This window comes from Sycon ciliatum, chromosome 7 (genome assembly GCF_964019385.1).
Source record: "Sycon ciliatum chromosome 7, ocSycCili1.1, whole genome shotgun sequence".
NCBI classification, from domain to species: domain Eukaryota; kingdom Metazoa; phylum Porifera; class Calcarea; order Leucosolenida; family Sycettidae; genus Sycon; species Sycon ciliatum.
In genome coordinates this window covers 18,932,359-18,956,896 of record NC_088649.1, presented here as the reverse complement: position 1 = coordinate 18,956,896, position 24,538 = coordinate 18,932,359, and the positions used below count along the sequence as shown (strand labels likewise).

At 45.0% G+C, this 24,538-nt stretch overlaps 1 protein-coding gene across 3 annotated transcripts in view; it reads left to right on the top strand.

The window, feature by feature from the left end:
• The window catches only part of LOC135821161 (tripartite motif-containing protein 2-like), a 274,795-nt gene that overhangs the window by 194,358 nt on the left and 55,899 nt on the right, over positions 1–24,538 (top strand). For all 3 annotated transcript variants that reach the window (XM_065334230.1, XM_065334229.1, XM_065334228.1), the window contains one exon: positions 13,336–13,470. In XM_065334230.1, coding sequence (XP_065190302.1) covers positions 13,336–13,470 — 135 coding nt within the window. The remainder of the gene's footprint in view (positions 1–13,335; positions 13,471–24,538) is intronic.

Sequence of the window (24,538 nt, the reverse complement as noted above, 5' to 3'; positions counted from 1 at the left end):
TTCGATGAGACTCAGCTACCAGCACAGAGTAAGTTCTATTCTTCACTGTCTGATGAGGGGGCGAGTGACGATGACTACAAACATGCTGAGACAATGTGGATGAAATTCGACTGTCAGACTCTTGGTGATTATCATGACTTGTATCTCAAGACCGACGTGTTTCTCTTGGCTGACATCTTTGAGAATTTCAGAGTAGAAGCTGTCAGAACGTATCAGCTGGATCCAGCAAATTACTACACTCTGCCTGGATTTGCCTGGGATGCTCTGTTGATGTACTCAGGTGTGTCCTTGGAATTACTTACAGACTATGATCAGCACATATTTGTAGAATCAGGAATGAGAGGTGGTGTGTCGATGGTCTCACAACGATATGCTGCTGCTAATAATCACTATCAGGAGAAATTTGATGCTGATCAGCCATCGTCATTTATCCAGTATCTCGATGCCAACAATCTCTATGGTTGGGCAATGTCACAACCTCTCCCAGTGTCTGGTTTTCGGTGGGAGAAACCATCAGAGAAACTCCTGAACAAGATACTGAATAGTCAAGATGATTCCTCATCGGGGTATATCGTCGAGTGTGATCTGGAATATCCACACGAACTTCATGAGAAGCACAACGATTATCCAGTTGCTCCGGAACGTCTTTCCGTCAATGAGGACATGCTATCTCCATGCCAGCAGGAGCTTGTTGATAAACTCAATTCTTCCGGAGTAGATGCTCTCAAACTTGTACCAAACTTGAGGGATAAGACAAAGTACGTTCTCCATTACCGAAACTTGAAACTCTACACTCAGCTTGGACTACGTTGTGTCAAAATCCATCGTGTTCTGAAATTTACTCAGAAACCGTGGATGAGAAACTACATCGAGAAGAATACAGACCTCCGGAAGAAGGCACAGGATGATTTCTCCAAAGACTTCTATAAACTGATGAACAATGCGGTGTTCGGGAAAACTATGGAGAACGTTCGGAGGAGAGTCAACATAAAATTGCTGAGAAGTCGTGAGGAGAAGAAAATCAAACAGCTTGTTGCCAAACCAACGTACAACCGCCATGTGATCTTCAACGATGACCTGGTCGGGGTACAAAGTAACAGGACAAAGGTCGTCCTCAACAAGCCCATATATGTTGGGATGTCGATTTTGGATCTCTCAAAGACACTCATGTATGACTTTTACTGCAATCACCTGAAAAAGTTGTATGGCTCTGATGTGAAACTCTTGTGCACCGATACAGACAGCTTGGTTCTTCATTTCTTTACTGATGATCTGTTTGATGACATGAGTGAGTTTCTTGATAAGTATGATACAAGCAATTATGATCAATCACATCCGTTATATTCCGAGAAAAACAAGAAAGTTGTTGGTCTGTTCAAAGATGAACTCGGTGGAAAACTGATCACTGAGTTTGTAGGACTTCGCTCCAAGATGTACAGTTACTCTGGTAATGAAAGTGGAAAAAGAGCAAAGGGGGTGAAAACAGCAGTGCTCAAGAAAACTATCACACATGATGATTTCCGAAATTGTCTCTTGGATTAATCCGTGTTCCGTCGAGAAATGACAACACTCCGGAGTCATAGACACGTCATTTTCGGAGAAACAGTTAATAAGATAGCTTTATCACCATTGGACACAAAACGATATATCACAGAAGATGGATGTAGTACGTTAGCGTTCGGACACCATGAAATACCAAGATATCTGGCTGAGGAGGGGTTTGATAGTAGCATTTCATTCATGAGTTATGCTCCGGATATGATGAAGCAGTTTGTCCAGTGATCATGAGAACAAAAAAAAGATTTTTTTTTACTTTTCTTATACATTCGATTCTCTATAGTTCTTCCATATGGCATCAAGTCTTTGTTGTGATTTTTTACATTTTGGAATGCATGGTTTGATCTTGATCACATCATCTTCATCAGCAATGAGTTTCGAAAGTAGGAATGGGTAACTCACTTTGACTTTTTTCTCTTTATTTGCTACTTCTTTGATCCTCTGAATTTCATCAACAAGATTGTTGAATGGGGTTTTGCTAAGATATTTTGGTAAACCAACCTTGTTCAGGGTTATCTCCAACCTTGTTTCGATTCCTATTCTGTTTTGGATTTTTCTATTTCTTCCAAGTAAATTGTGGTATCATACAGATCATTTTTCTTCATCTCATACACCTCAAGATCCTGTGGAGTTACTTCATTTTCCAAAATCATCAATTCTATATCTGTAGGAAACCATACCTGGTTTCTATAGTCAATGTAGTTCGCTATCATCTTATCTTTCCTGGTGGAGTGTTCATCATCTATCCATGTATCCATGACTTCTTCTTCTTCTTCTTCTTCTTCTTCTTTGTTTATAGAGCAGTCGTCATCAAACCACACATTCATGATTTCACTTCTAAAAAAATATTTTTTACTTTTTTGTTTTTTGTTTTTTGTTTTGTTTTTGTGAATTGTATGACTATTTTTTACAAATCGTTTGCTGAGAATTTCACTTCTTCTTTCTGGAAATGCTTTATAGCAACAACAACAAGTTTGAGACTGAGAGTGTCATCAGTCTTGTCTTTGTAAACCCACTTCAGGTGAACGATACCATTGATAGTGTCACCTTGCTTGATCTTGTTTGTTTTTGATGGTTTGTTGTCCTCATCAAAGATAGCACAATCAGGAGAAATTTGGATAAACAGGATTGGGTGCTCACATTTTGCTGTGTTAATTCTGCTTCTAACCGCATTTCCTTCGGATTCTATCTGCTTCTCGATACAACGGATGGATTTACAAATGTCACTGTCAGTAGAAAATTTCAGAGAGTCCTCTTGTCCTTTCTTCACAGCATTCATGATATTTGTCTCATCAGTGAATTTTATGTATGGCTCCTTACCATTGATAGTCAGTGAACCACATTTATTCCCATCCTTGATGGTGATTCGATAATCAATGAAGTCATTGAGAATAGCAGCTGTGTCAAACGGGGTTGGCTTCTTGCTTGTCATCTTGGAAAGTTTGTGTAGAATCGTTGGTTATACCTATGGCAACCGTTCCTCTAATATAGAATAATTAGGATCATCATCCATAGCTGGACCATCCAAAGTTGGCTCAGGAACCGATCCCACATCATCCCTCGAAGTGAGCCAAGATGGGGTAAATGAAAAAAGCTGAAGTTGGCTCACTTCCGATTTTCTCGGAGACAGCAAGTTGACTCACTTTTCTGGGGCTGGGTTGAGCCAACATGGGATCAGTGGTTGGAATGGTAAAATTAGTACTTGGAGGTGTAAAATTAGTACTTGGATCTCACACACACATTTCTTACCATAAAGAATAAGAAGTGTATTTAAGGGTTAGAACTATAGGGTAGGAGAGGGGAACTGTATGGCAGACCTATCTCCTGGTAAGAGTCATTATCTCACACGTTCCCCTAGTAGTATAGGGGGAGGGGGAGACTTTGGAGGGAGGCCCGAAGGGCCGATCGAGAAAGTCGATTTTGGACCACCTGGAAGGTGGTCCAGAACCCCCTCCCCTTATACTACTTGCGTAAAGACAGTTTAAGGAAAACTCCTCTTCAATATGAAGACCGACGCTGCGTTTATTTCAACTGGCTTTCAAAACTGGAAGTATGGTCCAGGAGGATTCTCGAAATATCAGTCCAGCGATTGTCATGAGGAGGCTGTTGAAAAGTTGGAGACAACTCCTGAGACAACTGGTCACGTTGGTGAACTTCTTAACTCACAGTTATTGTCTGACCGTAAAGAAAATCGAGAGACTTTCCTCTTCATTCTTCGAAACATCAAGTTTCCTGCTCGACAAGGGCTGCCTCTCCGAGGAGCATCGTAAGATGGAGGTGAAGTAGATAGTGAAGTAGACCGCAGCAAGTCATTGCAGTGTGCCAGTAGATAGCAATTTTCACCAGCTCCTGACCGTCTTCAGCGAATTCCAACCGTCGCTACAGAAGTGGCTAGAGAAGAAGAAGAAGGGAAAATACATGAGTGCCGATATGCAGAACGAAATGTTGAAGGTGATGGCATTCCAGATCCTCCGTGGACTTGCACTCAGGATCGGCGAAAGTAAGTTCACCATCATGGTGGATGAAAGCATTGCCATAGCTACCCAGGCCCTTTATATTGCGTTGCTCTCTCTTCAGTAAGGGGCCGTCCGTAAATATCGATGTTTTTTTAGAGACGATATTGGTGCGTCTGGGGGGGAGGGGGTTTGAGCCATGTGCGTCTTTTCGAGCATCAGAAAAATATCGATGTAAATATCTGAAGTTTCGCCGATCCCTGCACGCGGACGTCCAAATGGCTATACAAGAAATGTGAAACCAGCTTCCGTTCGCGGAGCTAAAACTCGCGACACGAGAACAAAATTGGAAGCTGTACGCCCATGGCGAATTTCAAGAGCAAAAGAATGAGCTATTGATTGTGGAAATCGGCCGAACGATGCCTGCAGGAGACCTTTTTCAAGACGTCGAGGCAGTGCGAACAAACACGGACGAACTCCACAAGAGTTTCCAGTCTTCACTGTCTGAACAAGTACAAGGATTTGAAAAAATTCAAGCCCGAGCGTAGCCGCTTTGTCTACACCAGTGGCTGTGAGCACTGCAGCGCCAACCCGGTTCGCTCCCCCCAGGCGATGCAGCTATTGCGTGAGTGCGGCGGGATTTTCACGCCTACACCGGACCCTCAACATCCTGGGCACTTCATGAGCATCCAAAAATATTGATTCCATGATCTAGATGTACATGTGCGTCTTCTGGGGGGAGGGAGGGGGGTCAAGGGAGAGAAGCACCAATATCGTCTCTAAAAAAACATCGATATTTACGGACGGCCCCTAAGCTCTCTCTTCAAATAATCGCTCTCTTCAGTTGAGCTCTCTCTCATAATGTAGTTGTTGCGTTGCGTTGCGTCTACCATAATACATGTTTCCCCCCACTCGTTCCCGCCGTCCGTTGCGTTGCGTTTGGAAGGATTGAGGCTCCAGAATGTTCAACACACTGACTCCAGCTGCACGGAGCAGTGTGTAATTGTCATTCGATAGGTAGATCCGCAGCTCCATTTTCATAAGGAGTTCTGAGGATTTAATGGCTAATGCTGACACTATTGTCAGCGTCATCAAGGATGCCCTGTTGAGGATGAACCTCAAGCTGGAGTTTTGTCGGGGCCAGTGTTCTGATGGTGCCTCTACCATGAAAGGTAGCCGAACAGGAGTTGCCACCCAGATCTTGGCAAGCTCGGTAAAAGACTCCAGGCAATGTTGCAGGATGCTGTAGTTGGTCTGGATGCTCGTCAGAGATGCAGCCCTAAGGAGATGTCAGCAAAGTGCAATGGTGTGAGGAGTCAATGGGCAAATTTTGACTGCCTCTTCGGTGTCTCTCTCAGTGCAAAGGTTCTATCTCTTGCTGATAACCTCAGCAAGTCATTGCAGTCTACCACCTTAACTGCAAAGTGAAGGCCAAGCTATTGCAAAAGCTACTGTTGACACTCTCCTGCTTCTCCGTACTGACAGTAGTTTTGAGGCTTTCTGGTCGAGCGTGATGGAGCTGCAGCAGTCAAATAACGTGCTTGAACCTCAACTACCGAGGAAGAGGAAGGTACCAGCAAGGCTCCAAGAAGGTACTGGTGCTCCCTTATTCCCTGCCACAGTCGAGGCCTGCAATCGCCCTGTGTACTTTGCTGCAGTTGACACAGTTGTGCAAGCCATCCGTCAGCGGTTTGACCAGGAAGGTTATTGCAAATACCGGAATTTGGAAGATCTTCTTCTCAAAGGCTGTGCTGGGCGGGACTACAGTACAGAGCTAACACCCATTGCCTCACTGTACAAGGATGACATTCAGACGGATCTCGTTCATGACCAGCTGCCAGTTCTTCATGCGCATTGCATTGCTGAAGGTAATGGTGCACCAACCGTGCTGAATGTTGTGTCTTACGTGCAGTCTTTGTCCAGTCGTCAGTTCTTCTTGTCAGAAGTGTGGGTCCTGCTCCAGCTGCTGCTGATATCACCAGCCACTAATGCCACCAGTGAGCGCTCATTCTCGCTTCACATACACTGGCACACACAGAGACTTAGACAGCAATAGCGACACTACACAAAGTGAAGGGTAGTTGGCCGCAGCCAGATGTGAACAGGTTAACAAGTGAGGTATGGAAGCAAGACCCTGAGAACAGAATGTCTCAGATAGAATAGGCGTGCCAGTAGATAGCAGAAATAGGCCATGATGCAGAACTCCTTGGGACCGTCAAATTAATTTCCTTCTTCCGAGCCAGCCAAAAAACGGGTGTATATCCCCAATGGCGATTTGGCATCATGTAGGCCTTGCAAGCACTTCACTGCAAAAGTGATAAAAGAGCAATGATAATATGCACAGAAATGAAGGGTGGGAGGGCAGAGACACTGGTGAGACTCAAAACTTACTGAAGAAGTCAGGAAAAGAAGCGACAATTAAGAACACACCAGATGCCATATTTTCAACTGAAAACATTTCGCGAGAAATCATTTCTCTTCTCGGCACTAAGGCGGCTGAAAATGTTCCACTGTGCTCTTCTTCATGTTTGCAAGGAAGACTGCGATGCTTTGAATTTGAAGACAGTTGCGAATGACTTTGTTAGAGAGTGCGAGTATTGCAGAGGCATTTTCGGAAAGTTTAGATGTGCTTTTATGTTGCTCTGCCAATTTTGCCAATGCTCAGAACAGCAACCTCAATTCGCGCTTCATTTTTATAATGTTCTTCCCTTGTATACGTGGTTTGTTGTTTCTATTATATTAGTACGTGTTTCATTACTCTTTTTGATCTAGTGATTCCCTAGAAACCTTGTGGGTGGCTTGTCGACTCTTGTACAGCTACCATGTTTTGCATCAGCAATGCGGCGTGTCATCACCCATGCGTATTCATATTTCTCATATTATTCTGTGGCATTAAAATATGGCCTTTTAGGCCCAATTTTCAAAAACGTTTTCCGCGCGGGAGGTCCCCTCCAAACACACACTTTGGCCGCACACACACACTTTGGCCGCACCAATGTTAAACTGCTTCCGATGCCCGTGAGTGTGAGTAGTCAGTATGACTGGTCAGTCTGGGTGGTTAGTCTGACTGGTCAGTCTGGGTGGTTGGTTTGACTGGTCACTCTGGGTGGTTTGTCTGGGTGCTTAGTCTGGATGCTCAGGTGTTGGGAGTATAACTGAACTTTATGTTAATACTCACAGCAGTTTCTTTTCCCGCAACATAGGTTATCAACCTCCCTCTCAATGGTCCAAAATGAGTATTACCTCACCGTTTGAACATGTTCCTCTATCAAATGTTTAGCATCTGTATCCTCACAAAATATTAGCCAAGTTCGTTTCCCTGGAGGTGGAGTCTCCTCGGGAGGAACTTAGGGGTCCATTGAAGGGTTCAGAATGTATCAAGCACCTACCTTTTCAATTAAAAATCCTTCAACATGTATAATTATGCTGTGGTCGACCTTCCCTGGCAAGCTAAGCACATGTGATGTCATCAGGTCTTCCTCACTTTAGGAGATTCCAAAAATTATTTCCCACTCCACTCAATAATACTTGTGCATGGTTGTTCTTGTTGGAGAGGTCTTCTGTTACACCTACCACACCTTTGTTTTGCCATCGGAAATATGACCTGGATAATGAGACTGGAGTGCCTCTGTAAGCCATTCACTGCTGATCCCATACTATAACGGAATTTAGTTGACGACCGGGCTCTGAGCCCGTAGTATTCCATGGTCATATACATGGTGCGTTGATGAGAATTTGCAGGGCAGGTGTATGTGTAGATGATTGTTATGTGGTGAGTTCTTACTCGATTCTCACAATCGAAATATGTAGGTTGAAACGGATGCTTTCAGCTTGCGCTTGCAACACTCCTTGAGTTAATGGATTTACTATTCGTTGACTTATGGTGCTCGACAGAGATGCATATCCACATGCGGTCCAATATTTTTTGCACATTGCTTGGGCACTTGATATTAATTGTTTACTCTTTTTCCCAGCTTGCAGTCATGACACCCTCAGTTCAAATCGAGCAATGTACTCACAGAAGTGTTCAAAAATCTTTGCACTCGATACGACCAAGGAGAGTCGAATGGGACAAAGGGGAACATTTTATTGGTTCTAAAGCTTGTCTTTGACTTTGTTTTGAAGATTGGTGCTTCAGCTCAATATTTTCCTTCTTGCAATAGCTTGGTTGGTTGGTTGGTTGGATTTATTTAAAGTCGTACAACAAACAGGCATATCTGCCTCCTTATATGAACACGACTTCTGTCAGTAAAACATTTTAAAGAAAAGAGAAAGGAAAAAAGAAGAAGAAGATAAGCTCAAGAATGTACAGACTGAGCATACAGCTAGCCGGAGACTGAGCATACAGCTAGCCTCGGCATGTATCAGAACATCAGGATAACTACAATACTATTAGTACTATACTCAAGACAGGGGAGGGGGGGGGGGGTGCTGTCATGCCGCAGTAAGACAATACGCGTGCAAAACACCCTTGAACTGGAGGGGGGACGTGATGTTTCTCGCATTAGGTGGAAGACTGTTCCAAACGCGTGCTGCAGAAAGAGACATGTGATGAGTTCTGGATGGAAGCTGCAGCAGATGTTGTTGGGAGCCGCGCGTTTGGCCAGCCCTAGTCGGTGTGACGAAATCTCCAAATAATGCGCTGATCAGCGGCTGCTCCATGGTGGAATGTAGGCACCGGTAGACCAGCGAGCACACTGTCTCACGCAAGAGCTGGTGTACACGAAGCAGGTTGTGTTCCGCATACATGGGAGTCATACGGGTACGGGAGGTCAGGTTGTACACGGCTCGCAGGGCTAGGTTGCATAGGCGTTGAAGTCTCTCCTCGTTAGCCTTGGAGAGAGAGCTAAAGAAAGCTGAGCATCCATTACGGATCCTGGACTCTACCATGGACGTGTAGGCCATTCGCTTCGACTGCAGAGAGAGACACTTCCGATTTCTGCGCAGCGCTCCTATAACCTGTCGAGACGTTTTACAGATATGCGTAACGTGGCTATTCCAAGTCAAGCGATCGTCTACAATCAAGCCTAGGTACTTGGTCTGCGACACAACAAGGAGCACAGCGCCATCGCATATCACAGGCGGCAAGGGATCAAGGGTGCTCCGGGGAGCAATGTGCAGCACACAGGTCTTGGTGGCGTTGAGGCTCAAACCGCGTCCATTGAGCCAGACGGCGAGACGCGTACATGCGACACTAAGCTTAGAGCTGATGTCTGCACGGCTGGATGATGATGTATCTAAGGTAATATCATCGGCGAATTCTTGGTGACAAACACTAGGCGGTAGATGAGAGTCGATGGAACTGATGTAAACAGAAAAAATAAATGGGCCGAGAACGCCACCTTGCGGCGGGGCAGCTTTCCAGAAAGACTATAATATTTCGAGAAAAGATGCCCGAGTTACTGTCCTTTAAGTGTGATGTGTGTTTTCTGTAAAAATGAACCGTTTCCTCTGGTTCTAAGAGCCCTGGCAGCAGTAGAGGGGACGGTTTTAAATATGAAATAGGTTAAAACACGGAACGGACTCAATATTCACTTTCTCTCTTGGTATTTTGATTAGAAAGCATAATATGTCACCGTGAGACTATGATGTGTTTTACTCCGAGCCAACATTTCATGGCTCTGCGATTACCAAAAGCGCAATACCAAGCACTTGAGTTTTTGACCTGTTGCTTCGCACTGCGACTTGAGTTTTACCTCTTTTGAAACATCAACTTCTTGTCGCAGGTAAACAGCGGCTCGCCTCTCGCCTTTAAAGCACCAATTAAAAGTAATGGAAGCACACACAAGGCTTGTTGTTACTCTGTACTGGCCGTCGTGGAGCGATAGCAATTACCTAATTTCAGAACTCAGAGTGAATTTGACGTGCACTCTAATACCTTTCCGGTTTGGAGCCACCTCTGATTTGATGCGAAAAATTGGGCAAGTTGGAGGCAATGGGCCAACACAAAGGAATGGCTCGGTTCGATTGACTCTGGCCTCAGAACAAACTTCAACATGCCAGTTTCCTTCCACAAACATAATTTCGAGTGAACAATCCACGCTGATCATCGGTTTGGGTCTATACTAATGTGGCTGTCAAGCCGTTCCGGTATCGAACCGTCCCCTCTACCCCGTAGCAGTCAAAGGATAACATAGCGTTGTGTGCCACTGGGTGACGTTCATGTGACAGTTGGAAAAGCAAATTGATTTTATGGTGATTGATGGTGACTGAGTCGTTGCTGATTGGCAGTGATTCCACTGTACACTTTTTCAACCTGTGGCACATGGGCACTGTTGACCTCGCAGCACTTGAGTAGATGCGTTTTATCAGAAAACAACTCTGTCCGTTGATTGACAAGTCATCTTGAAACCAAACAAGCAACACGAGCCTGTACAAACACACCAACACGGCCCCACTCAGCATGATCATTGTTGAGGCGAGGTCGAGAATTTTTGAGCACTCTCTTCACATGCCTAGGGATACATCATTAGCACAAATCACCATTTTTTACAACAATTTTTTAACATTTTGCACATCAACTTTTCCAATGGCTTCCGCCACACGACAAGATAAATGATTCATAGGTTATATAAATTCGAACTTCAAAGTATAACTAATAAGCGACGAGGGCGCAGAAGGAGAGGCAAAGTTGAACAAAGAAGGACACCGAAGAGCTGACAAAGGAACAAAGAACAGGCAATGATGAAAGTGGGGGTGAATCATGACCAACAATCTGAGACCAATATGATTGTACAGAACACACGCCAAAAGACCAAGGCAACGGCACCACATACGAATCACGCCCTGATGACTCGGACTCTTGTGGGCACCACATACCATAGGTGTCACCCATCACACCAAACTCACACGTACATTAGACAATGTAATGTACCGGTATCAAACAACAGACTCCACAAGACAAGAATCATGTACTTCAGTATAATTTAACATGACCGTGATGAGCAATCTTCACTTGTGTTACCGCTAAAAGTCGTATTAGAGGAGTAGACTGCAAAGCACCTTACTGGTTGTGCTCCACCATGTTAATGAGAGTGTGCAAGTCGCCTGCCAGCAATAATGATCTCCTACAGCTGTGAGCCCTTGGGCGCCATCTCGCACTCTGTGGAGAAGTCTATGTAAAAGCACAATGAATGTGTGCTGCCCAACTAGAGAATTGGCCAGACTTCAAGATGATACCTGAATCGTTTCTGGGTCTTTTGTCCTCCCACATGCTTCAGCAATGATGTGTGGTACTATTCACGTCCTATTGTATGTTGACCAGAATTGGACATCTGCTTTAGTTTAATGTTTTCTTCTCTATACGCTGCATGATCTGATTCTACTTGATGGTTTACTGTAAGAGTTGAAAGTGTGACGAGTCTAAAGTTAAGCAATTTGCAAAAAAATCCCACTTAGCAGGCACAATGTTCAGCGATCCTGCCATCACACACCTGTCTTCTATTTCTCTAGTACAGAGGAGAGAAGGAATAACATGCGTACTAGTATAACGTTTAACGATGGATTCTTTCTCATTAAAACGCTAGACTTCATGGCCCATTAGAAATTCAAATCTCACAGTATTAGAATTCTTTGGCAGTTCATGTTCATTACCACTGTTGCTGCAGAGAAAATTGCAGAAATTAAGCGTGATAGTTACACAGTACATTCGCTGATCCACAGAACAACTGTTCATACTCACGTATTGCTCACTGTCTCTGGTGTTATCACGATCATTACACACACAGTCCTGTTTGACTGAGGCCTAATGATATACACACTTTATGCAATGAGGTCTCTGAATATGTGTCTGCATGGAGGAAGCAGACACACAAGGGCAGGCACACTCCATGCTCACAAGTGCTGCCATGCATACATCAGTCAGTATAATTGCCTGCAAGACCTATCACATACAGACTTGACTCAAGATCCATTGAGCACAGTAGAAATCTTTGAAAACGTTCCCTATTATAGGCAGGGATCATGAAAAACTGCTCATCCAAGTGCGTTATTCGTGACGTGCCATTAATCATAAATTGATGAACTGCTCTACTGCAAGTGTCCACTGCTCATAGCAACACATGAACCGGCACTCCAACAGCATTGCCTAGCGATCCAAAAATAGAGATGATGGGTTAGCCTTCAGGCTAACAACAGTTAGTGATAAGAACGATGCACTGCTCTCTATCGCGCGCTTCAACTGAGTTTGCTTTACGTGTGCATTTTACGGCTGCGGATGTGCTCCCAAATCGCCTTATTTAGCTCTTGCTGCATTAACTTTGGCTCCCGTTTTCCTTTTTTTGGGTTACTGAGCAGCCATGCATCGGACTCTATGTGCCACCACCCTCCCATTCACATTGTACTTCAAGTGAGAAGAGCCCATTAAGTGGTGGCTATGCTGCTACTGTCTGTGCTTAAATTGGACACTATGGGTCGGTTGTTTTTGTGACGTAAATAGTATAGTCATTGCATCTGGTTGCCGTTTTCATTGCCGCACTAGCATGAGCGATTGATTTGGTTGTTTGCAATGCCAATTGCTTCACCCTGGTTGGCTGTTTGCAACGTGGATCAGGAACCTTTTCACCTGGTCCAGGGCACTGTTGCGGCTCGCTCATGAGCAATTGCTTGTTTGCAATGCCAATTGCTGCACCAGTTAATCGAAACCAGCACACTGGTGTAGCCAGATTTAAGCCGTGCTATGAGAATACACGGGTATGCATACAACTTCACTTTGTGGCTTTCCATTGCATGTAGTCCCCGGCTATCTCTAATGTACCCCAGGACATGATTTCAACTTTCAACCATCATGATAAAAAGCCGAATTGCCAGGTATCAAAGCTTTTTTTCTTGGAAAAACAAACAAATCATGACAAATTTCACTAAGTCTGTGATGGACAAAGAAGAAAAGGGTATAATAATATCGAGGTTGATGATGGACAATGATGGAATTTCAAAAAACCTTGTTATTGTACAGCTCTCATCAGGAAGAAAACATTGTTCTAAATAACACAAATTAGGCCAGAGAACTAATATTTTGAATTTCTTAAGTGAGAAATAACGCCTGTAACAAGGCTCTTATCCGCACCCTGACACTCTCCTATCTCAAATCACTGCCTGCATCTTCGCTTCCTGTGCTGTGCCCCTCTCATGTGTGTACTCTCATCCTGCCTGTCCAATTGCCTATCAAGCCTGCTGCAACACTCTGTCCACCTCTCTGCTGACTGTATTCCTTGTTGGTGGAACGTTTCACTCAGGAACAGGGTTCATTCATTTTTTGTTTTAAATGGTTTAGGGCGAAGACCTTGCAGTTATACTAACCAGGAAATCAAATGTGTTTCTCTTCCAGGTCCTACATCAGGATGGGTCTTACGTGAAAACGATTGGTAACGGTATGGGTGAATCGCATGGTGTTGCAGCACTGTCTCTGCCCCAGCATGGTATTTGCTATGCTGTAACCGATCTCTATGACCATTGTGTGAGAGTAAGTTAGTGCTTGTGTGGTGTTTATTGCTGAGATTTCTGAGAAATCTAATGTGATGATTGCTATGATTAGCCCCAAAATGGACTTTTTTCTGTTCTCACAGAAGAGAAAGTAAATAGGCACTGAATAGATAGAATGCTGTAATCGGCAACCAAGATATTGAGCAGTTGAAACATTCAATAAACTTGTGGGAGAACTGGATGTATAGGGACCTTTCGCATCTGCTGCGAATCAACTCTGAAATGAAAGGTTGATTTGGCTCGTCCTCGTTTCATTGAAAACAGATTTAAATTTCACAAGTCGTCATGCAAATGTCCATGGCGAACACAAATACGGCTGGCGTACACATGTTTACACACACGTACACGTAGAGTTAAGGGAAAAATGTGTACCTAGCAAAAAGGTGTATCTGACGAGTTCGGAGCATGCCACGAATGAAGAGGCTTCCATTCGTGAAAACGAGCTCTCCGCAGGGACTCTGACAAATCCTCGAACTGAGGTGATGGATCAGCATTCGTTTCGTATCTCAATTGTGGTGCGAATGGTGCCATATATCTTTTCTAAAACTCCTCCTTTGCCCAACACAACACCAGCACAACACGACAACCTCTTGGTGAAAAATATGTAGTTCAGATAATACAAGTTAGCAGTGAAGAGAGAAAGAGAAGAACAAGCGGAAGAACAACATGAACAGCATTTTGTCTAGGAAAAGACACGTGGAACAAGGCATACAAAATGGCGGCAGAACAACCAGTAATATGTCGTCGTGGCTGAAGCAGCTAATGCAGCAACAGCCACCACGAAGTGCCTGAAATAAATCTGAACATGACGTGAAGAAAACAGCAACTCGAACAAAGAAACAAAACAAGATCAGCTACGTGACTAACCACAGCATAAACAGCATTCGGCCGTTGAAAGTGTCTGCATTGATATTCACCATCATCATTGTGCTGTGTAGCCGATGACACACATCTACTCACTTGCCCAATACAGGCACAAGGCCGCGGTTCCTTTGAGCATTGAAGTTTTATTCCTTCTAGCAGGTGTTTTGGTCACTAAGGCTTCATCAGAGAAGGTTGAGTCGTTGAATGTCTGGAAAAGAAACAATCACCTAGTTTATACTGATTTCCATGACTGTATGAAAGTGAGCTAAACGAGACACGCGCTCGAAGAGAGAGAGCCGATGGTGCAGTGTGGACAGGGAGAGCATGGGGTTGATGCCAGGTATGCTGCGTTGCAGTATCCGCCAGTAACTATCACCTCTTTGTAGAGGGTCCCATGATTTCAGAAAGCGGTTAACATTTTTACACCTTGCATTTGTTCACCTTGTACTCACACTTCGAGTATCAAGTGCACGCTCATCAGCGCACTATCTCTCATTTCTAGTGCCAATATAACATATTTTAACGAGTGGAAGGTTCGATGGACGTCTTATGCAATCTAGATGGCAGTCGTGAGTTAGGCAAGTGAGAATTCAAGTCGGCAGGGAAATCGCTAACTCCCATGTAAGGACCAACACACATTTCCCCAAGTATCGCTCAAGTCGCACCAACATCTTCTTCACAGTATAAAATAGGCGACTATTTCTTTTCCAGTCATTCAACAACTCAACCTTCTCTGACGAGGCCTTAGTGATTGAAACAATTGTCAGAAGGAATAAAACTTCACTGCTGGAAGGAGCCTCTTGTTGCTGCTGTGTGCAAGCGAGTGGATGTACGTGGTCGTCCACAGAGTGTAATAGTGGTGGTAAAATAAAAATGTTAACGCAGCTACATTCCTATCCACAACAAAGACATAACAGTGACATTATTAGTCACGCTCGAGTACAGCATGCAGCCTTGCAGGCGCTGGTAAAATGAATAACACAGAAAGCACGCAAATAAATAACAAAACAAGCGATCATTGCAGGAAAACAAAAAACAATTCAAATAAACCACTTCAAAGAATGATGAAAAGTGAATCGACTAGCACTAAAATGAGAACAGAACAAGAATAATGTAGGCCCAGTGGAAGCAGCCTTAAGTGATCATGGGTCATATAGTTAGTCAATTATACACCACTGGAACAACGGCCAAAACCTGGCACTTACCCGGTATGAGTGTGCCTGTGAGGTTATATCGAAACCACGCAGTAGAAAAACAACGGTTTTACAGTCGAAAATGGTTTATTGACCCAGTTATTTAAATGCCATTGAAGTCTGCAGAAGTCACATCTTGAACATTCAGACGTATGTACCACTGTTCAAATGCCGAGTTTGGATAGACAGCCACTGCTGGAAGGGAAACTTTGGCAGAACAAGCAAAAACAGTAACTTCCTGGATACGATGGGCTTCTCGAGTGCTCCAGACGCAGTCGCGAGTCAGTTAAGTGTCAGTCCAGTCGACAGGAAACGTGAGCTCCGACGTTGGGAGAATGCAGTTTCTTCACAAATGTACCGCTGACTCAGTGTCGTAACATCTTAGCTCGACTTCCGACACACTCCTCAAAACATTTCCAACCACTCCGCAATGGCTCAAAGACTTCCAAACACTCTCTGACTAAGGGTGTAGTACTCGGGATCAGCTATCAGTTGATCGACGTTTTTTCATTTTCGACGTGATGTTTCCAAGAAAAAATATCTGGGCCAAAAAGTTAGTCCGGTCATGGCTGGAAGGAACAGACCAGTTCCGCCTGCCCTTCAATATTAGCAGACTACGGATGAAGCTGCATTGAGGTAAGAGGCATGACACACTCATGACAAATGGCACCACAACAAATACATTATTATAATAGTTGTTTCTACACATATTGGCATTGTATTGTCAGAAATAGTCAGAAGAATGCTGATAGCTCTAGTGACATCCAACATCCGGATAATTAGCTTATCATCACGTGTAGGAGTCAATTTCTGTAATGACCAACTACCGCCTGCCAAATTTCCAAATTCATTCAGGTTGGATCTCTTTTTCACTGGTGGGCCTACATCACCCACTATAATATTTTCGCAAAGGGTCTCCCGTTCACTGGCTATTGGACAAAGTCAAATATCTGCCTAAAGAATGCACTGAAACAAGGAACAAAAATTACTGTAAAAGCCATTATTCTAACGAGGCGCATTTATAACGATTCCCTAAAATTGACTACTTTATGTGTAGCAAATGTAATGATTCCCACTCATTCTCAACGCCGAATAGCGACAATATGTATCGATTTCTGTCTAAATTTTTCTATTTTAACGACAGATTTCTCCTCGATAAAGGGGAAGTATACCCTAAAATCAAATTTTCACCAGTTGTAGTCTCCGGGGTGCTGAGTCGAATGGTCTTGGTCCGAAGACGCTGAGATGCTCCCTTCCTCTCCCTTTATTCCCAATCGAACTCGAGCACTTCCACCGAAACTGGGTGATGGTGCCCTACTAGATTTGGGATTAGGGAAAAAGTATGGAAAATTTTGTATGGAAAAAGTCACTAATAACTGCGATGGTGCGATGGACAGGGATAGGGAAGTTAGAGAAATGAAAGCAACCATTGATGGCCTCGTGGCAAAGATTATACACCTTGAGGAAGGCGGGAGTCCAAAACTGATTGCACAATCTCCAACCCCGAGTACAACGTACAGTAGTGTAGCTAGTTCAGGTAGTACAGGGGCTAGGGTGAGGGAAACCGTCACTCGGACTCGTACTCCCCCCAACGCACACTTTACCAACCGTACCCGCACTTCCCAAACATCGACACATGTACACCAGACCTCATCACGCACTGAAACACCACCGGCTGCACCAACCAGATCAACATCGGCTACAACTAGTACAAGTGAATATACGGGAAGCAGTTCGGATGGCTGGGCCGAAGTTGTACGGCGTCGGGTCACGTCCCGGTACGTGAAGCCTGTGGCCCCAGCTAACCCCAACATCCTTACAGGCGTAGAAAAAGTCGCGAAATCTATGTTCTACGTGGGCAATGTCCACATGGAGTGTAGCGCTAACGCAATTACTGACTGGTGCAAGGACCGTGAGGTTGAGGTGCTCAATTGCAGTATTAGCGAATCCCGGACCTTTGGCACAGCATATGCACGACTGACTGTCCTAGCGACGGATGAAGGCAAAATACTCCGTGCAGGATTTTGGCCGGCAACAATTAGCCACACCGTCCGTAAGTGGCGTTTTGCCGACGGTACCAACGTGACTGAATGTGGTGGTGATAGTTCCTCGTCATAATCATGTTGTCTATGTCTTCCCTCAACTTGCATGCTACCCCATTCTACCCCAGATCAGAATCCGACCTAACGCTGATAACCATGAATTGTCGGTCTCTCGTCAATAAATTAGCTGAACTTTCGATTGTTCTGGAGAGCACTAAGCCAAGTATTGTTTGCCTCACGGAGACCTGGCTGTGCCCATCTGTTTCCGTGCATGTACCGGGCTATTCCTGTTTCAGAAGAGACAGACCAGCACACGAGAACAGAAATGCACACTCTTTCACTAGAGGATATGGTGGTGTTGCCGTTCTTGTCCGGACTGATGCTTTTCAACATATTCTCCCCAGACCCGACCTGCAGCGTCAGGGCTGTGAATCTACCTGGGTGGAAGTTAAGTCTCAATGCACCCCTAACCCTATTCTTGTATGTTGCATGTATCGACCCCCTTCCCAAACGGCGGAACAATTGTCCTTCTTCTCGGATATGCTCGTCGATGCTATACAGTCCTCTTGCTATGACGAGTGTGACTTCTTCCTGACGGGGGATCTTAATGCCAAACATAATGATTGGTGCTCTTCTGATTCCACCTCTACAGCCCGTACCAACCTACAGACAGTTTTTTCAATGCTCCAACAGCTAGTGAGTTTCCCAACATACACTTCATCAGCGGGTGCCAACTCATGTCTTGACTTGTTGGTAACCAACAAACCCCGACATGTCCTCTCAGTCGACCACGCAGCTCCTCTTGGCACATCTGATCATCTGCAGGTTTTTTGTACGCTCAACTATGCATCGTGCTCGACACCACAAGTGACTGCTAAATCGTCCCTCCATCCCCAGGCTCAGTACAGGTATAAACAAGTGCCTACCCGTGTCTGGCAGGTTGTGAATGAAGACTTGTCTAGGTTGGACTGGTCATTACTTCATCGGCATTCTGATGTTGATGATGCCATTGTCCTGTTTGATGCTTTACTACAGTCAGCATTCCATCGTCATCTGTTGCCTTACAAAGTTATTCCGCGGACAGGAGACTACATTAGGCATCGTCCTACTATGCGGGATGCATCCCGACCCTGGATCACTCCGGACCTCAAATGTGCTGTGAAACTGAAGCGAGATTTGTATAGCATTTATAGGAAGTATCCAACCAGTGAAAACTTTTTTTCATTGCCTTTAAGCGCAAGCGTAACGAAGTGAAATGTTTGTCACGTACCCTCCATCGTCAGTATGTACAGTCGGTTCATGCCACCCTGTCTTCCCATGATCGCCCTGGTCTCCATCAATTTCTCCGCCATCTCCGTAAGAACTGTAGTCGGGAGCCGATCCGATCAATGACAGCTTCAGACGGCACGGTAGCAACAGACCCCGCAGACATAGCAGACATATTGAACACGCAGTTTACGTCGTTTGGACTTCCTGACGACCCTACGTGGCCTATACCACCACTCACCCCTTCACCCTCAATACCTGCGTCCCTCCTATCATTGTCGACTGGTACAGCCCAAGTGAGGAAATATCTCCGTAATCTGAAAACTGGCAAGTCCCCTGGTCAAGACGGAATTACCAACGAAGTTTGGAGAGCTCTTTCTCCGTCTGTTGCCTATCCTGTGTCAATTATCTTGAATATGTCATTTCGTGAAGGGAAATTCCCAGCCATGTGGAAAACTGCGGTAGTCGTGGCCACCTACAAAAATAGAGGACCACGCACCACCCCCAGCAACTATCGCCCTATCTCATTGCTCTCTACTTTATCAAAAGTGTGCGAACGTGTTGTATATGACATCATTTATGATCATGTTCGCATTTCACTTTCGCCAGCACAGTCGGGCTTTTGTCGGGGTGACTCCACCAGGTACCAGGTTACCCGCCTCGTGCAAGACATCCACACCGCCCGGAACGCCCATAACCATGTTGGTTTAGTTTTCTTCGATCTCGCAAAGGCCTTCGACACTGTTTGGCACAGGGGTCTCTTAGCTAAGCTGCGAACAGTATATCGCATTGATGGCAAGGCTATCGGCTGGCTCTCATCGTATCTCTCTAACCGACATCAGCTTGTACGCCTCTCAACTGTGTTATCGGAGCCTTTACCCGTTACTTCTGGAGTCCCCTAGGGTTCAATCCTTGGGCCACTGCTATTTCTCCTGTATATTACTCACCTCCCCGATATTGCCCCTGGTGTCAGCCTTTTCGCTGACGACACAGCTCTGCTTTGCTGCAATGCTTGCCCTATACGCCTGCACGAAGCCATGCAAGATAGCATTGGGAAAGTTATAACCTGGATGCATGATTGGAAGTTGCAGCCAAACGTTGATAAAACGGCAGCTATGTACATTTCCCCTTCTCCCCCTTCCCTGCCACTTTGTTTTCCTTCTTCAAGTGTTGCTATTCGTATTGTTGAAGAGCATAAGCATCTTGGCGTTATTATTGACTCTAAATTGTCGTGGTCACCCCATGTGCAGTATGTCTGCAAGCGCACAAGCTCCATCCTTGGGGCTCTTCAAGCCCACTGTAGACCTCTTCCTCTTTCTTGCAAACGCTTGTTTTATCGTTGCTATATATTGCCCTTACTTGACTACTGTGATACTGCTTGGTCTGGCATAACTACTACTGTATTGAACAAGCTAGAAACCCATAACCGCATGCTCCTTAAAATCTTATTTAGCAAAGATCGTCGCTTTCCCTCCGCTAGTCTTTACGAAATTGCCAAGATCAGTCCCCTTTCCACTGGACATAAGTACCACCTCTGTGTTCTCATACATAAAATATTACTAAATAAAATACCCTTGCATATGCAGGCTTATAATTGGTTCTCCGAAACACGGAATACCCGGAACTCACTCAGTCTCCCACGCGCTGCCTCCACCCTATTCACTAGATCCCCGATCTTTGCTGGCTATGTGTTTTGGGCAACATTACCAACGCAGGCCAAGACCAGCACGTCGATGGATAATTTTGTTGCTAAAATCTCTGCTCAATTATAGGTTTCATGTATATCCTGCTGGTTTGTCTCCTCCTTTGCCTTCTTTGCCTCTTATTTGTATTCTTTTATCTGTTTTACTGTTTTGGTTGGCTTTCACCCTTGTCTCAGTTTTATTGGCCGTCATCATGATGTGCCATGAGATAATGATATAAATACAAAAAAAAATGCAGCATTCGGCCACTATTGGCCGTCATCATGATGTGCCATGAGATAATGATATAAATACAAAAAAAAATGCAGCATTCGGCCCTTATTCCCAATCGAACACGGTTGAGTGAGCGGTCACGTGCTCATGCGTACACCAGTCGCCTGGTCACCGTGCCTGCAGAGTACAATTTTCACATCAAGATTCAACTCAAAGGTACAAAGCAGGGAGTCGTAAGAGGCTTGTACGACTCCTGGTACAAAGGTTCAACTCGAGTGACATAAACGGGCCCAAACAGGCTGTAAATGAGCACATGACCGCTTACTCAACCGTATTCGATTGGGAATAAGGGCTGAATGCTGCATCGCAGCCTTTTCGAACCAAAACCAGTCGACTCAGCGGCCAAAAGACTACAACATATGGACCAATCGCGGTCATCCGCACTTTAATGAGAACGAAACGGCGTTTTTATTGACTTTTTCCATACAAATCCCTATCTAGTAGGGCGCAGTCACCCAGTTTCGGTGGAAGTGCGCAAGTTCGATTGGGAATATAAAAGGAAGGGAGCGTCTCAGCTTGCTCGGACCAAGACCATTCGACTCAGCACCCCGAAGACTACAACTGGTGAAAATTAGAGTTTAGGGTATACTTCCCCTTTAATTCGTTAGAGTTAGCACTTCGTTATATATATGGCTTTTACAGTAAAGACTTGCACAGATATCCGAGCCGTGAGTGAGACAGAGCAACTCTCACCTAGCTCAGTACACCCAGCATGCAACAGTTGTTGTGCCTGTTAACATCAATGGACACGAGCCATAAAGTACAGTCCATGTGGCTTTACTTTTCTGAACTTTCTACTAGTTCTTCTCAATTTAAGTGGTATCACGCTCCAGTCTGGTAGGAAGACCAACAAATCAGCCATAGTTTTGCTATTGTTGAGAACGAAGAGTAGTCATACTCGCAGACACAACGAACAACGAACAACGAACAACGGGTAGCTGGGAAGACATTTATTATTGATGAAGAGACGGAGACAAAGACGAACGAAGCTACTACATTATGAAAGAGAGAGAGCGAGAGCGAGTGAGGGCGGCCAGATGAAGGCCATGTGTAGTTATGACAAACATGGGCGCGCAAATAGCTACCCAGGCCGACGGAACAAAAGGTGAGTACGATGGTGCATGTAGGTCAGCTTGGAAAACGTTGTAGAAGGTACTGGATGATGTACCTATTCTAAATGGAACACGATTAAAGGATAAAACAGTTCATCTGAACAACCCCAGGACAATCCATAAATACAGCAAATGCTAATCCAAGTAGCTTGCTACAATTCAACTCGGTCATTTGGATGATTCTGTGAGTTATTATGGGAGGCATATTGTTCCAAAAACTGAAAATTGAAAATTTGAGTTGTGTGCATTGCCACACGACGCCATCGCCAGATTACATTCGAAATTTAGCATTTTGTTCTACTAATTGAAAGGCTTGTGTCCTTGTGCATGGTATGGAAGGTTGAACAGAATCAACTTTTCCATCGCTCCCGATGTGGGCAGTAGTACGGTTGTGTTCCCGTTCTTGACATTCACATTTGTCGCCGAAAGCCAGGGTCATGAGTACTTCAATGGTTCCTGCGACTCCTTACGTAGCGTCCCATCCCGCCGCGTAGAAATGTGAACTAGAGGCAATGTGTGATGAGTGTGAATGCACCACTTGATGATGCTCCTACAAGTCCTTGTACCGTGGTATGTAATTTGTAAGAAGAGTTGTGGCTCAATTGAAGGTCTAACACAGAACGTGCCTCACAGCGCAGCTTTGTTGCAAGTACATCCAGAATGATGAAAATACTCAAAGAGATGTGCATGCGACACACTCTGACATTGTTTGTTCCACGTCCTCCCAGACGGAGATACATGTAGTTCAGTCACTTCTTCAGTACATGGAATACAGTTGCCTCGTTGTAACCAAACAGGTATGCCAGTTACTTTCTCAGAGACCCAGTCGGATCCACATTGTCATTGTTAGCAGCTGAAAGGGTGTTTGTGACTTTCGACCAATCCCAGATCAGTGATTCGATCAAAATTTGCAACCCTGCGCCAATGTGATTTTCGCCAGAGCCAGGCATTGGACGCATAGGGCTTCAGAAAGGCCTGCAATGCCAAGTTTCTGGGCTAAGTCAAGTCAGACATAGTTGCTCAGGGCTGATGAAACGTTCATATCGGAACAAGTGAGACTTGTCGTCTCCGTGCTGCAGCCAAGTACTCTGCATTTCACAAGCTGGATGAGCGTATCCGTGATAGGTTGGTGGCCCACATGACGAACAGAGAAGTTTCGAAGAAGCTGCAGCTTGAAGACCACACTCAGCTGACACTCGGGACTGCCGTGACCTTGGCAAGGAAAACGGAATCTGTAAACGCCGAGGTCGAGCAGTAAACGACCCTGGTGAGCCAAGCCACTGCAGCTACCTCGCAGCAACACAAGCATGGCAAATCTCCTGCTTCCAAATCGACTGGAACGTGAGCACAGGACAAGCGCCAGTGAGACTCGAACAGCAGTGAAAAGTGCTCATGGTGTGGCTCTTCAGAAGATTATGAATCGAACCACGATTTATGCCCTGCAAAGGACACGCCCTGTAACAAATGTCATAGGTCTGGACACTTCGCCAGCGTCTTCCAGTCTGCCTCTGCCAGCGCAGCATACAATGATTATGTACTTGTTGCGAAACCACAAGTTCTCAAGAGTGAAAGACCTTCTTGCTTGTGACATTGTGTCCGTTTCAATACAGTAGTATCCCGACTCCGCCGTACCGCTGATGTTTATGACGTGGTATACGCTACAGGCGCTATGTGCGGTTTGCTGTGTGCGCTGTATTTTGTATGTGTATGCTTTTCTCATATACGCTGTCATTTTCACTCTATAACTACCTGGTGGTTTTAGTGTTAGTTATTTATTATTATTGGTAGATTCAATGGAAGTCAAAATATACTGTTGAGAATAAATAGTTGTCCTCGTGCAGTGTGGTCGTTCGTTCCTGATACTTAAGAGAACCAGAGGGTTCACAACATTTGGCGACCACGCCGGGATACGAAGCGAACATGGCACAGGAATTATGGATCATTGGAGAGAGAATTATCGCCAACGTAATTCAATGTGGTCAGGGAGACGAGGAACTTGCAGGAATTGTGGTGCGAAGGAAAACACATTGAGAACAAATAACCATTAGTTTGTCTACGTCGTTGTGAGGCAGCTTGCACCGTGTACGTGTGACCGAGTGACCAAGGAGGGAGCTGCGCTATTGTCCGCAGTTTGTACCTGGGACTGTGTTACCTCTGAGGGAGCTGCTTGAGTCCGACGACAAGGACGGTGCGAAGGAGAATGCATCCACACCAAATAACGACCGCCGAGGGAGCTGTTTGAGTCGGCAACCAGGACGGTGCGAAGGAGAATGCATCGACATCAAATAACGACCTCCGAGGGAGCTGCTTGAGTCAGCAACAAGGACGGTGCGAAGGAACCAGCATCGACATCAAATAACCCGCGGTACGGTCGTCCACAGTGAGGAACGATAAGGACAAGGACATGAAGGGTGCAAAGGAAAACACATCGTGAACAAATAACCTGCCCACCGTGAAAAGGAACTGTATTGGCTGCAGCACCTATGAAGAAGTAGAAGCGCAAGGAAGATGTTAACGGCGAGACTGTGTGGAACACCGAGATAGGTTATGTGTTGTCTGGTCCAGCGTCTGCCCATTGTCGAAGTAGTAAACCTG